Genomic DNA, 12871 nt, shown 5'->3' on the forward strand with positions numbered 1-12871 from the left:
ATAAGGGTGATGTGAGCATGGCCTCAGTTATTTTACAAGACAATTACTCCAGATAGCTCCTAAGTATTTACCTTTTGCACAAAGTCTGAAAAGAGAATGGGTATGACAACTATATTGATTAGCAGCCTTTAAAGTGATACTGGCACCATTTAAATAGTTAACTAGTCTCAGTCCAGGTTCATTCATGCGTTCATGATATACAATGCAAGAGGGACCAGTACTTTAGGCTAATCTGACTTTCAGCCAGTAAATGAAATTACTGAGCCTCATAACTTTGGATATATCGTATTTTCCTGGCCGGTGTTTGAGGAAACCAACATTTGATCTGTTTTTTGCTGAAGCGACTAACACTTGTTCGTTACTTCTCTCCACACCCCTGGTTTCCCACCCAAGCCTATATGAACTACACTTCCACAAATCAAAAATTTGAATCTCCTGTGAATCCAGTGAAAGTTTTTGGCTTATTTACTTCACTGTTAGACTGATGTTTTTTTTCAGTACTCACGTTTTTTTGTTCATTTGTTGGTATTTCTTTTTCCTGCCCCAAGGTGTTATATGAGCACAGTGCTGCCACCTCTCCAACTTTTTAAAAAACAAATCTAGTGTTTGGAGCTCCTCTCTAGACTAAGTTAAGGTTCTTACACTAGCATTTCAATTTTCTATATTCCTTATCTACATCCTTTTCAATGAGAATATTTGAATATGTGAACATAATGGCTCCTGCACTGTGGTACAAAAATAATGACACTATTCAAACTCTTACCCACTTACACATCTTGGGGTCTGACTTGCCCCTTTTGCCAAAGCAACTCATTGGGAATTTTCATTTAGTAGTTTGTCTAAGCAGAACTCCAAATCTTCCTCAGAGCCTCTGCTTTCCAAGGTATAGTTTAAATGCACTTTAGTTCCCAAACTCTAGTTTAAATGAACTTTAATTGACTCTTTCAACTGGCCTCATCCCACCTTACATTAGACATGTAATAGATATGCATAAATTAAGTGACCGAGTCTTAGAATGAAATACTTTCGAAACTGTTGTGTTCTTAAAACCAGTTTAAATCACAGTCAACTTATATTTCTGCATGCATAAATTTGAAAGAAAAAGACGTTTTGTCAGAATGGAATCAAACTTCAGAGTTATCCAAAGGTCTCTTACTATTACACCACCAACTTATGATCTTTGAAATTGCTGGCTACTTTGACCAGTAATGACTCCAGTTCTAGATCACTAACTTAATAAATTGCATCACATCACAACACTTCATGTAAAACACCAATAGAGACTCCACCAAGTAGGTGTTAGCTGCTTCACCAAGAAATTATTGCCTTTAACAATCCTTCTGAAATTACATAATATCCCAAATCTAAACGGTTTTCAGACAAGATTTGGATAGCATCAACATACTCTTTTGGAATTTCCGAAGTGTATCCCATCAATTCCAAACATAATCTACTGGATATGTGTTAATATGAAGAGGTTCATTTTACCTGCTTCTCCAGCTCAAAAAGCTGTAAAATGCCCTTCAGATTAACAAAACCTTACACTGTGATTCTTTGTAATTGGCAGGACTTGAACTGCAAGATACTGGCACAGCGTTGGTATCTGTTCCTTCTCTATCACAGCAAAACGACAATTATAACTAATTACAAGTGCCAGTCTTCTGATTTTCAACTGGCATAAGGTCTTTTATTATGGAAGAAATATGGTTTAGAAATAAGCAGGGAGAAACTCATGTCTGATTTTACTCCTGTGTTCACTATATTTGTTTTTTGTCAATTGAAAATGACATTTCCTCATAAAGGCAGAAACTACCTGTTTGATGCTCTTTACATTATAGGTCAACTATTAAAATGCTGTTTCTGTTTGACCTGAAATCTAATTTGTTTCTGAAGACAATGCACAGATGGTTTGTCACTCTTTAGAAATATCAGTGTTCTAAATATACTCTTTGCTCTACTGGATCCTCACAGACTGACATGCCACCCCTGTTGTTTCTGTTTAAAAACCTGATTGATATTGTTCTTGAGAAATACACTAATATCAGCAAGCACTAGATTATACTGCTCTATACACTGTCAAACAGAGCAGTCACAGCGTTTCTAGCTTTTACATGTCTTTTGTCAGGTGGGAGTGAGACCTTCACATAGTTAGGGAGCACCTTTTAATTTCACATAAAGACAATGAGAGTCATGGATTGCAAAACAGGATGGAGACTGTCCTAACCAGACAGACATTGCTCTGGTTACCTTATCACTAGTCACGCTTCTCTTTCTTTTTGGTTGGTTTGCTGGTAGCAGCACATGCAAGTCAGCAGTTGTGGGCAGACCTGGTTTCACGACTGTCATGAGTGTTTCTTCAGGTATATTGGTTTCCTGTGAAGAGAACGGCATATGGCAAATAAGAGGACAGTGTGCTTTTTATTTCATAGAAAATACATAAGTAACTCTACACGTGTCTTTCAGTCTTTGGTGTTCAGATCCTTAATATTTAGAGGCGATTCCACCAGAAGCTAAAACATGAACAAAGCCAAGCATAAATTAACTGAAATGTGAGCTGCTCTTTGAAGACTGGAAGAGCTAAGCATTGTTATCGCATTAAAGAGATTTAGTGGCATCATGGAAAGAAGCAAACTGAAGTGGTAGGCAGTTTTAGCAAAACTCTGCAACGGCTGTGCATTTCTAGGATAACGTAAAAAAATTCCTAAGTGATTTAGAATCCTTTGTGGGCCATTCAGACACTTAGTAGACTTAGAAGGGCATATTCATTACAGCTAATTTTAGCTCAGGGAGGCTACTTTTCCATCTGTGTTTAATGGATGGAGAAGAGTCTTCCAGGGTGAGACTAACAGCACCTAAGTTCAGTTCCCGAAATTGTTATGAATATCTGCAGCCCTCACTGAAAGTCAGGTGCATTCCTTCTCAAAGTAGTCTCTACAAATTTATCTTCTAGTCACAAATTCCTCTATGTGTTGCACAATATAGCCACACAATGTTAATGACAACACCCCAGGCACTTTCTGTAGTCTTCATATCTCAAACAGATTCTGAAATTCCATTAAATTGTTCATATTCTTTTGCAAATGATTTAGTAGTTACTAAAATGCAAGGACAATTTTATAATGGATTAAAACATTTGTTTGACTGACATTGGTTATAGAATAGGTTTAAGTTGAGAAAAGTGGGAGTTTACTTGGACATTTTATGTGAACCATTTAAAAAGGCAGGAAAAAGTATAAAATTCAAAGTCCCAGAACCCCATTTGCACTACTGCAGATCCAGGAAAGGTCAAGTGATTTCCAACAGAAGCAATTCCACAACATTATCAACCTGCACCTCAGTGCTCCTTTCCTCACAAGAAGTCGGTGCGCGCACACTCAGTTGCGGGCAGTGTGTGTTCCTGTGGGCCACTGCTCTAGAGCTCACAGTTTTATGGGGTGGCTTTCACTTGTCTCACAGAACTGCTGCGTGGCTTTGCACTTGATTTAATGTCCAGGATTCAACTGCTTCCAACTCACATTTCTTTTGCAAATGTGAGCCAAAAAAACAGATGTATGAACTGTTCGCCTATATATTACATGTAACTTTCAAAGTTACACAACTGATGTTATAATTTTTTTTAACTTCTGCTTTGCTTTTACACAAAGTCTATGTCTTTTTATATTACACAGGATCCTTTGCTTAACTGCTAATAATATCACTGCTATTCTTCCTGTTTCGGAGTCAGCAGTATTTGCTAACAGGTCTATCCCTAATCCTAGAGAGCAATATTTAGCATTAAATCCCAATTAGGCTGTGTTAGACCTAAACTTTCTTTGTTACAGTATCATCATCTATAGCCTTCACATAAAAGCAACACAAGGCTCAAACTTGTGTGAAATGTGGCTCATGAGGTTCACTTTATTATTTTCCTCTGCCTCCTTTTTTCTAAATGAGAAGGCATTAACTTAACCTTCAAGCTTTATAACTGGCGAGGGAACATTTTACAAGCAATCTGAAAGAGCACCTTTGCAAGAAGTCGTGTTACCACCCGTCCTATGTCTTCCCTCCACTCCGCTATGTCGGGGTTGTACATGTCCAGGTGCTTAGTAAACTTCAGAGGAAGAACATGAAAATTATCTAGAAAACAAACAAACAAACACCCCCCAAAAAATAAACATTTTTGAACAAGTAACAAATCAGGGAGCAAAAACAGTTCTGCAGAAATGAATGCTGAAAACATATATTTGGCAATATTTGCTGTGCAGGGCTGCAGTATCTGGGAACCCCAGTGCTCTGTGTTGTGTACTCTTGCACGGAGCAAGGGTACACTCCTGTCAGGCACTCACTTTGTTTCTGCACTTTTGTCAGCATCATCAAATTTGTGCCTAAAGATAAAAAAGCAGGAAGGAAAAAAAAAATAAACAAACCAGATTTACTCTGGGGTCATAACCTTCACAATAATTTTTCCTTAGCACAATGCATCACACAGATGTGGTTGGTTTCTTTTATTTGTAATGGGAATGCGCCAATGGATTTTATTCTCACTGAATCATAGATATGTGGGTTTTGCCCATTACATGTCCCAGTTCTTCACGTAAAATGAACACTTTATGTATTCCATCAACTAGCTATGAAAATAAGAACAGAAATGATATATCAAAGGCTAACTACAGGACTCTTCAAAACATAAAAAACAAGGTACATCTACAGCTTTTCTCTGGACACTGTTCAAAATAGCTGAAATACCAGAAATGGGCTGTTCCTCAGTAAAAAGTCTCTAAAGTCTTCCCTTTCTCTATTTAGGCTCCCTGGATGAACACCTGGGGACATTAACGTAAAGCAGAAAAAGAGAACCTCTGGAATGCACAAGTCAAACCTGGCCTCCCCAATGCTTCTGACAGAACTGTATTTTAATCTGGTTTCCTTTTCAAGAGGTTTTTTTTATTTCCCCCATGACTAGTACTTCCTTGCACTTGAATTGGCCAACAGTAAGAGCACAAGCATTGCTGGAAAGGCAGTCATCGATCTGGTCACGCTACGTTGGGTTATAGTTGTGAAGATTTATAAAAAAATGAATGCACTTAGAAGTGGTAGCATAAATGTTAAATCCATTTATCTTAGGAAAGGAGAAGGTTCATAAAAGCTACATTTAGCAAGGGTGTGTTTTTTACTAATTAATACATATACTAGAATCAAAAATAACAGAAACTTCTTCACAGAATAGAAATGTATCGTGTTGTGTATTCATTATATCTGAAGATTTTGAGCTCTGCATTAAAAAGAAGCTTTTTCACTTATCACAGTTCCCACATTTGGTAGCACAAATACAAATGTGAAGAATTCATCAGCATTACATTTTTCACAGTATATTACGCCTTGTCACCACATGATAAGACACAACAAAACACACCAGGGCACAATGTGAAACAAGAGCTGAAGGGCTATTCAATAATTGCAGTGGAGCTATATTTGATCCAAACTCTCAGATAAGCATCAAAGGAACAGTGATATGTTGTGATAAAAATCAATCATTTCACATCGTTTTAATGCTGAGAGCATATATACAACTAAATTTTCCTTTTTTACAGCAGTATTTAAACAATTTTATTTAGAATTTCTAAGAAATTCTTGAGTCATAGGCCGAAACAGTACTTAAACACTATTGCTACGTATAGCATTTGAGAACCACAGTAATATTTAAAATAAGCAAAAGAAACAAAACCTTTCAGATGAAACCCTTTCAATAGAATCACACTGTTCAACTTCACTGAGTTACCTAGTGACAGTTAATCCCTCTAATGTTAACGATTAAACAAGGCATTAGATGTAACTTTACAAAAAATACTACAAGAGTAGCATCTCACCAAAAACGTGGACAACTTTCGAATCCTGAAGCATGGAGCTCCCACAGGAAGCCTGCACTGTAACTCTGACGTCACCTATCTCAGCAAACTTTGTCACCAGAAAATTGTCCAATGTAAGGAGTGGCTTTAAAAAACAAAGGCAAGTTGAAAACAGAATTTCAGCAACAACCACAAGAACAGTGTCTGAAGAGACAGTCACTAGATCTATTAACAAAAATGTTTCACGTCAATTATTCAATTAGTCAGCATTTTCTAAAATTGTTCCATTACAATTTTCTATCCAGTATGTTTCTTTCCCTAAACTGAATGTTTACAAACAGTATAGCTGCCATATAGGGCTAACATTTCTTGTAGAATAATTGCTAGAGTATTAGGTTTTCATTTAGATCCCATTGAAATGAACTGATTTTGAGTCAGGCTCACAAATCTCTACATGAACACATATATCAAGCCATTTGCCTCAAAAAATGTGGGGTACAGTCAAGGTCAAAAGGATTAATTGTGCCAACTTAAGAGCATGACGCATGGAAGCACACCAGCTCACCGTAACCTCCAAGGCAGAACTGAGATACTCTGTTCCCTGACCACATCTGTATGAATTACAAAACCCTTCACAAGATGACATCGATCTGCAGTGCCTGTTCTAGCAATGGCAAAGTCAATAATAATGAAAAGATACAGGCTGAGATTATGGTAGACAGCACATTTACAAGAAGAAAGTTCATTGTGCTTATCTGAAGCATTCCTCTGTCATACTTAGCCTCCCTCATAAAGAAAATACTTTACTTATCTATTATTGAAAGAATTACCTTAAAAGAAATTAAGCCAGCTAGAAAATAAATATTCCCAATAGAAGTACTTGGATATTTATTGCTCCAGGATACGTTTATCTAGACTTTCTCTTCCCATATGGATATCACTAGATTGTTTGAGTGCTTTCACTGTTTTGATATCCTTTTAGATATCCCAGTTATTTTTGGTATGCCACTTGATTTTAGACTCACAGAAAATACTTATCTATACAACAAATATATATATGTATATTTCTGTACAGCACTTAAATTTACAGTACTCACATTATCAATATGGAAGTGCATAAATCCAAGTTTCATCATTCACCAATGCTATGATTCCAAATGCATTCCTGTCCACAAGTTTTTTTCCACAGGTAATGAAACAGAATAAATTGTTGTTCCCCCCCAAAATAAAATAGGTTAGAAATTCAAACCAATTCTAGAAGACAAATTTCCATTTCCACATAAGTAGTAATAAAGGGAAATCAAGACCTTAAATGTATGTGATAAAACAAGAGAACTTAGACACTGCTTGCCATCAGATATAACCGGCTATCTGGAATGAAAGATGGTCTAAAAGGAGTCATGCAACATGGCAGTATTTCTATTAAAGTAGAAGGTGACACTCAACCTTTATTATTTGAAAATAATCTCAGTCCAAACTAGTTATGTACCTGAAGATTGTTTCCTATCCACCAGTAGAACACTGTCAAATTAGGGTTCTTGGGCAGTATGATGGCTGTCAGGTTCACCTCCTGGTTTCTCCCAATGACTGGAACCACTTCTAAATTTAAAGCCTGCAGTGGAGCTGAACAAAGTTCCCAAAATATAATTGAACAAGAATTACATCAATTTATTAATGCTTCTTTCCCCAAAAGCCTCTCACCTGCACACCATAAGGTCCTGAATCTATTTCCCACCCTCCTCCTGCTTTATATTTGTGTTGAAAGCTATGGGCATAATTGGAAGGATCTAATTAAAAATAAATAAATTAAAAAACATAAACAACCCACAAACACAAACAAACAAAGCACCTTTAAAAAAAAATGACAAAATTGCAGCAAAATGTGACAGATCACCAAAATGCACCTCTCTGATGTACTATTTTTCAGTTGCATGTCCAGTTCTAGAAACCACAAGTAACTATTCCAATTGAAAAGTAGAAAAGGCATCTCAGCTTTTTATTTATTTTTTTTTTAAAGTAATAAAAGATCAAATGAATAGAACTCTTAACGACTCTCAAACTGCTAAGGGAAAAAGCAGAAAACTGAAAATGAATGTTGCTGACTACCCATTTTCATTATAAAATATCAGCTGTTAGGATCACACCACACATAAGCTCTCATTATTGCAAGTTTTAAAATAGATGTGTGTATCAGGGGAGCATTTATTTCCAACTCAGATACCCCCTGTACTCCAAAATACGCATTTAGAATAAGTTTGTTACTTTCTGAACTTTTGCCTATCAAGACTGTAAACATGATTATTTGTATAAAAGAAACGCATCATTACAATGGTTTTATCTGCTTCTGAATGTTGCTTTTTGCTTCATAGTACAATAACTTTATTGAAAGCAAACCTTTCCCGCAGAGATTTCAAGTAGATCTTTTTCAGAATATCTGAAGATAAAACCTTTATAATAGTATAACGTGATAACTAGAATTTCTTAACTTCAGCTGCAACATCTATTCAGGATACCAAAACCTAGTATGGTCCAACATGCATGGATTACACAGAATTAATAGTAACCCATCCATTTGTGTTTTACTCTACATATTTTTTAATTCAGTCAAAGGTCTTTTCTCTCAGTTCAAACTTAAAGGTAATTAACAGCAGTCCAAAGCCTTTCTCTTATTCTCTTTAATTAACTGATTCATTGCCTGTTCACTTCTAATTCACTTTAACTAAACTGACTGAATTTCTCTGACAGCAAGTCATCCCAGCTGTGCACACCCTCCTTCTTTTCCTCCTCGCTTCAAGCAGCCTGCGTGCTGCTTCATCCAAATATAAGGCTCTGCTTCCAGTCTGTGTTTCATCTGATGACTCTTTAACCACTTAGATGAATTCAAGACAAATTGAGTGCTTAAACAAATGGTTTCTTCAATAGCTTCTTTACTGAAATGGCATTAAAACACTTCTCCTTTTGCTAGTGCCTTGAGGATAATTCAGAAATTGCAGGAATCCCATCAGATCTGTTCCTCCTAGAAACAGATTTTCCTTCCAATGAGGCAAACTAAAGAAGTCTGGAGGGATCTGCATCCAGATGTTTTGATTTTGCCATAAATTTACATTTTCCGGGAGGAAACTGATCATTCTGAGAGATATTGTTTTGGTCCTGAAGCAGGTTACTTTCTTTTCCAAAATTTTTAGAGGGGAAGTTGTTTGGTACTTGAATGATGACTGTAGTTTCTATAGTGAGTCCTTCTGCTTGTCTCAGTCACACAATTCCATAATGCATTTGAACAAGCTTCATAGAACCTTTAAGTGTATGCAATCAGGAATGAAGCTGACTTATTTTCTGTTTAACGAAGCTACAATTTCAGTACAGTTTTCAAAGCTCCCTGATTGTTCAACACTACTGAGATTATGGTTTCATAAAAAAGAAAATGTATGTCTAGTTCTTCTGTTCCCTTTATTCTGGTTTACCTACTCATGTTTACACTATCAGACTCACTCTGAATTCTCTTACAGTTTATTAACAAGTTGTAGATTGTATGATCTGGCTCAGAAAGTATAATCTGGATGGCAGGCCAAAGTTCATATAATTGTCCTGCATTACAAGGCATCCCATAGCAACAGAACTTAGCAGGAGTTAAAAAAAAAATACTCCCTTTATCATTTGTCTCTGAAGATTCCCTGGGAATACATAAGCTGGAGACAGAGTGAAAGCAGTACTCTATAGACATTCCTGCTTTCATGGTATTCCACAGTGAAAAATGTCCCTGAACGGCTATTACTGTTTCTCTAGAAGACAGAAATAGCAGTTGAAATAGTGCCAGCTAATTTCCTCAAATCTTGTAATTTACTTAAAAAATGAAAGAGAGTAAATCATATAGAAAGCACTTATTCAAGCAGGCTGGGTAACATGCTTCTGTGAGCCTTCTAGACCACGTGCAGCATCCACAGATAAGCTGAGGAACGGATCACATCTGCTTCCAGCACCCTGCTGCCTCTGTTCCTTGGCACCAGAGTCCTTTTAATGCACCAGTCATTTTATTAGTGAAAAACACATCCAGCTTCTTCCATTTGTAAATCCACTGTATTAAACACAACGGACGCATTTTATTTTTACTGTTTGTCTTGACATAGGCTACGCCAGCAGCACATTTGGAGGAAACAGTCATTCTGCTTTCTGTCAGGGCTTGCTACTGCTCATCATTCTCTGAACGGAAAGAAGTTGGATGGAGGGTGTTACACAGAGTTTTTGCTGTTTGTTGCTTGTACAGAATTAGTGTTCCTGTATTTAATCGACTTCTCAGCACCTAGAAGCTCCTAAAAAGTAACAGCGAAGCCCTAAGTAATATATCTGGGCTCTTTGGAGTTGTCAAATGACTTAAAAAACAAATGCAATGAAGAAACAGATGATGAAACTGAGGCAGAGAATTTGATTCTGATCCTTTCCACTTGCTTTTAATAGAAGACTGGCAATTAGTGGGCTGGTGTCCATCTGCTAATCAAAGCAGAACTGGAAACGCTGGACTCCAGGACTCTGACTAGCAAAATGCAGAAACATCCACAGTCACCACACAGACTGACATAAAGCACACAGATCTGTGCACAGCCTTGTATGTGGCTCCAGCAATTTCCACTGCTTTGGGATTAAGGTGGAAGACACCACCACTCACAATAGAGGGAAACAGACACATGGAGAATGCAAGATGAGTATCTTTTCTTTTGATGTTTCTTTTTTCTAAATTTTTGACACATCTGAAAACAGGCAAAGCAATAGCTGTCTTGAATCTCAAAGGAAGAGGAAAATTCAGTTCCAGTTACGAGTTTTCTTCTTCAGTTCAATTATGAGATGACTGAGGTACATTAAGCTTGCAATGGTGCATGATACTCCCTGTGCTGTGCTATTCTTTTATTTTAAGATTATTTGATGGGCTTTTTAAAGTCTTAATTAAAGAGAGGGAGAGAAGTCTAAGTCAACTAATACTGCCTGCCAACATGAGGTTATAACTCAGTACCACTTAAAAACTTTGTGAGAATTACCTACCTGAAATCTATATTCTAGTACTTTAATAAGTAGTCTGACATTTAGAAAGACTGAGATTTTCTTTCTTTGTTAAAATCATGCAAGAGCTCATACATTTCTCAACACATCTGTTTGCTTACTTCACACATCACCTAGAAGCTCCTAAGACGAGAAAGTCTGAAGAGTTAAATTTTAGCTGCTAAGACTGCCAGTGGGGTCTAGATTCAGATAGATGGATCAAACCTGAGATTTGAACTAAGGCATGCTGCTATTTTAAAGATTAATAGAGCATCCTTCTCCCAAATCCAAACAAAACTAACTTTGACCCCCTAATACATGAGGTTTACAAGACTCTGCATTAACAACATACAGCACTGAAAGATTGTGTGAGGTTATTGAAAAAATATGTATTTCTCCTAATTGTGATTCATAATTTTCTTTACTACTTCATAGTTGTCACGAGGTTTTTATGCATAAGAAAGAATAAGAAAACCAGGGAGCTGATTTACAGTTGACTTGGATGAACACCACAGCCTCATCGTGCCCAGCAACATTCTCCGCCTTCACCGAGACACGGTAAATCCCAGGATTCTCATAGCGGTGACGGATGGGTTCTCCAGTCATCGTAAGGTTCACATATATTGCCTTAAAGCCATCTCCAAGATCTACCTGGTATTTGGTATTCAATATATCACCCTAAAAGGAAAATATATCAAAAAAATTTTAAATGGCCAGAACCAAAACAGACAGGACATATGACTATAACCACTTCCTGAATTACACCACTATTTCAGGCGCAACCAGATAGTTTGACTCAATTGCAATAGTTGCAGTAAAGCCACTACACTCATGGCAAAGATTTTAGTGCAACAGATGCTGTGTGCATTATTAGGCATAAGATTAACTTTCCACAGTAATGTGCTGCCTTAAGATCAGACACCTCAGACCACTAGCCAAGTTGTATGACATAGAAACCGTCACTCTGGTTTTAATGCAGCTGAACATTAACAGGCAGGGCAGCCCTAAGTTTTGGAGTGATGCTCATATGATTACAAGCAACTGAATATTGTTATTTTAGTGAATTACCACTCATCCAGGGAAATTCTAGGCTATTGAATTATAAAGTAAAATTAATTAGTCTAGACCATCTACACAGCACTTTCCGTGGAATCAGCTATATACCCTTCAAGATCCAAGCTGGGATATTTGCAGAAAGTTCTACTGCATTATACAGAGCTACCAAAATGTCTAGAACTAACATAGTCTACTGCAAAATTAGATGTATGCTTAATGAAGCAGATTATTGAGCTGAGTTTGGGCAAGGGTTTGAAAGTACTGCCAAATAATTCTGTCATGTTAAACATCTCCCATAATTTATAATTCATTGCAGTTCTGCTAAGCGCTCCTTTAAATGATGCTGCTTTCCTAAACTCAGGCATAAAATACTACAAGACTGATGCTACTGTCAGAGGACAAACATATGTCCATCACTCATGTTGTCCCAGTGTGGCTGGTCAGGAGAGAAGTCAGGCCTCTGCTACGTGGACTGGTGATGTGGATGGAGTCAAAGGAAAACTCATTTTAGCTGTGAGTAGCAACACCTTCTCAATGCTACTGGCAGCACTGCTTTAGCGAGCTTCCCCTGCCCCCTCAGTCCTCAGCAACATGTTCCTGCTCACTTGCCAACAGTGTACGGCCATCACAGTGCAATTAAAACAGGGTGCAGGGCCAGGCTGGACAGAAAATCCTCCATACTGTGAAAACATAGTGTTGCTTTAAAGATCTTCATTGTCTCTAGGAAAGGAACATATACTTCCATATGCTAGTCAGGCAACCTGAATGGTCATCAGAGCAGAGGAGGATTGACACCCATCAAAGTGTTCAAAAATCACTTCTCCATAAGCCACTCATATCAAAATCGAATCCTAAAAAGCAGCACTAATGTAAAATCAAAGGAGACAAGAAAGGCTAGAACTCACATACCCTGGCACTACAAAGGGAAGGAAAACATATTATATTTCCTCCTTCTATTATTTTGC

General features: G+C 37.3%; 1 protein-coding gene across 7 annotated transcripts in view; it reads right to left on the minus strand.

Moving 5' to 3' along the window:
• The window catches only part of SORCS2 (sortilin related VPS10 domain containing receptor 2), a 558451-nt gene that overhangs the window by 26236 nt on the left and 519344 nt on the right, over positions 1–12871 (minus strand). For all 7 annotated transcript variants that reach the window (XM_071808553.1, XM_071808551.1, XM_065836197.2 and 4 more), the window contains exons 19-23: positions 11342–11528; positions 7312–7445; positions 5844–5967; positions 4004–4116; positions 2248–2373 (exon numbers count right to left, since the gene is read on the minus strand). In XM_071808553.1, the coding sequence (XP_071664654.1) occupies positions 2248–2373; positions 4004–4116; positions 5844–5967; positions 7312–7445; positions 11342–11528 (684 nt within the window). The remainder of the gene's footprint in view (positions 1–2247; positions 2374–4003; positions 4117–5843; positions 5968–7311; positions 7446–11341; positions 11529–12871) is intronic.

The sequence above is a fragment of the Patagioenas fasciata genome, chromosome 4 (genome assembly GCF_037038585.1).
Source record: "Patagioenas fasciata isolate bPatFas1 chromosome 4, bPatFas1.hap1, whole genome shotgun sequence".
NCBI classification, from domain to species: Eukaryota; Metazoa; Chordata; class Aves; order Columbiformes; family Columbidae; genus Patagioenas; species Patagioenas fasciata.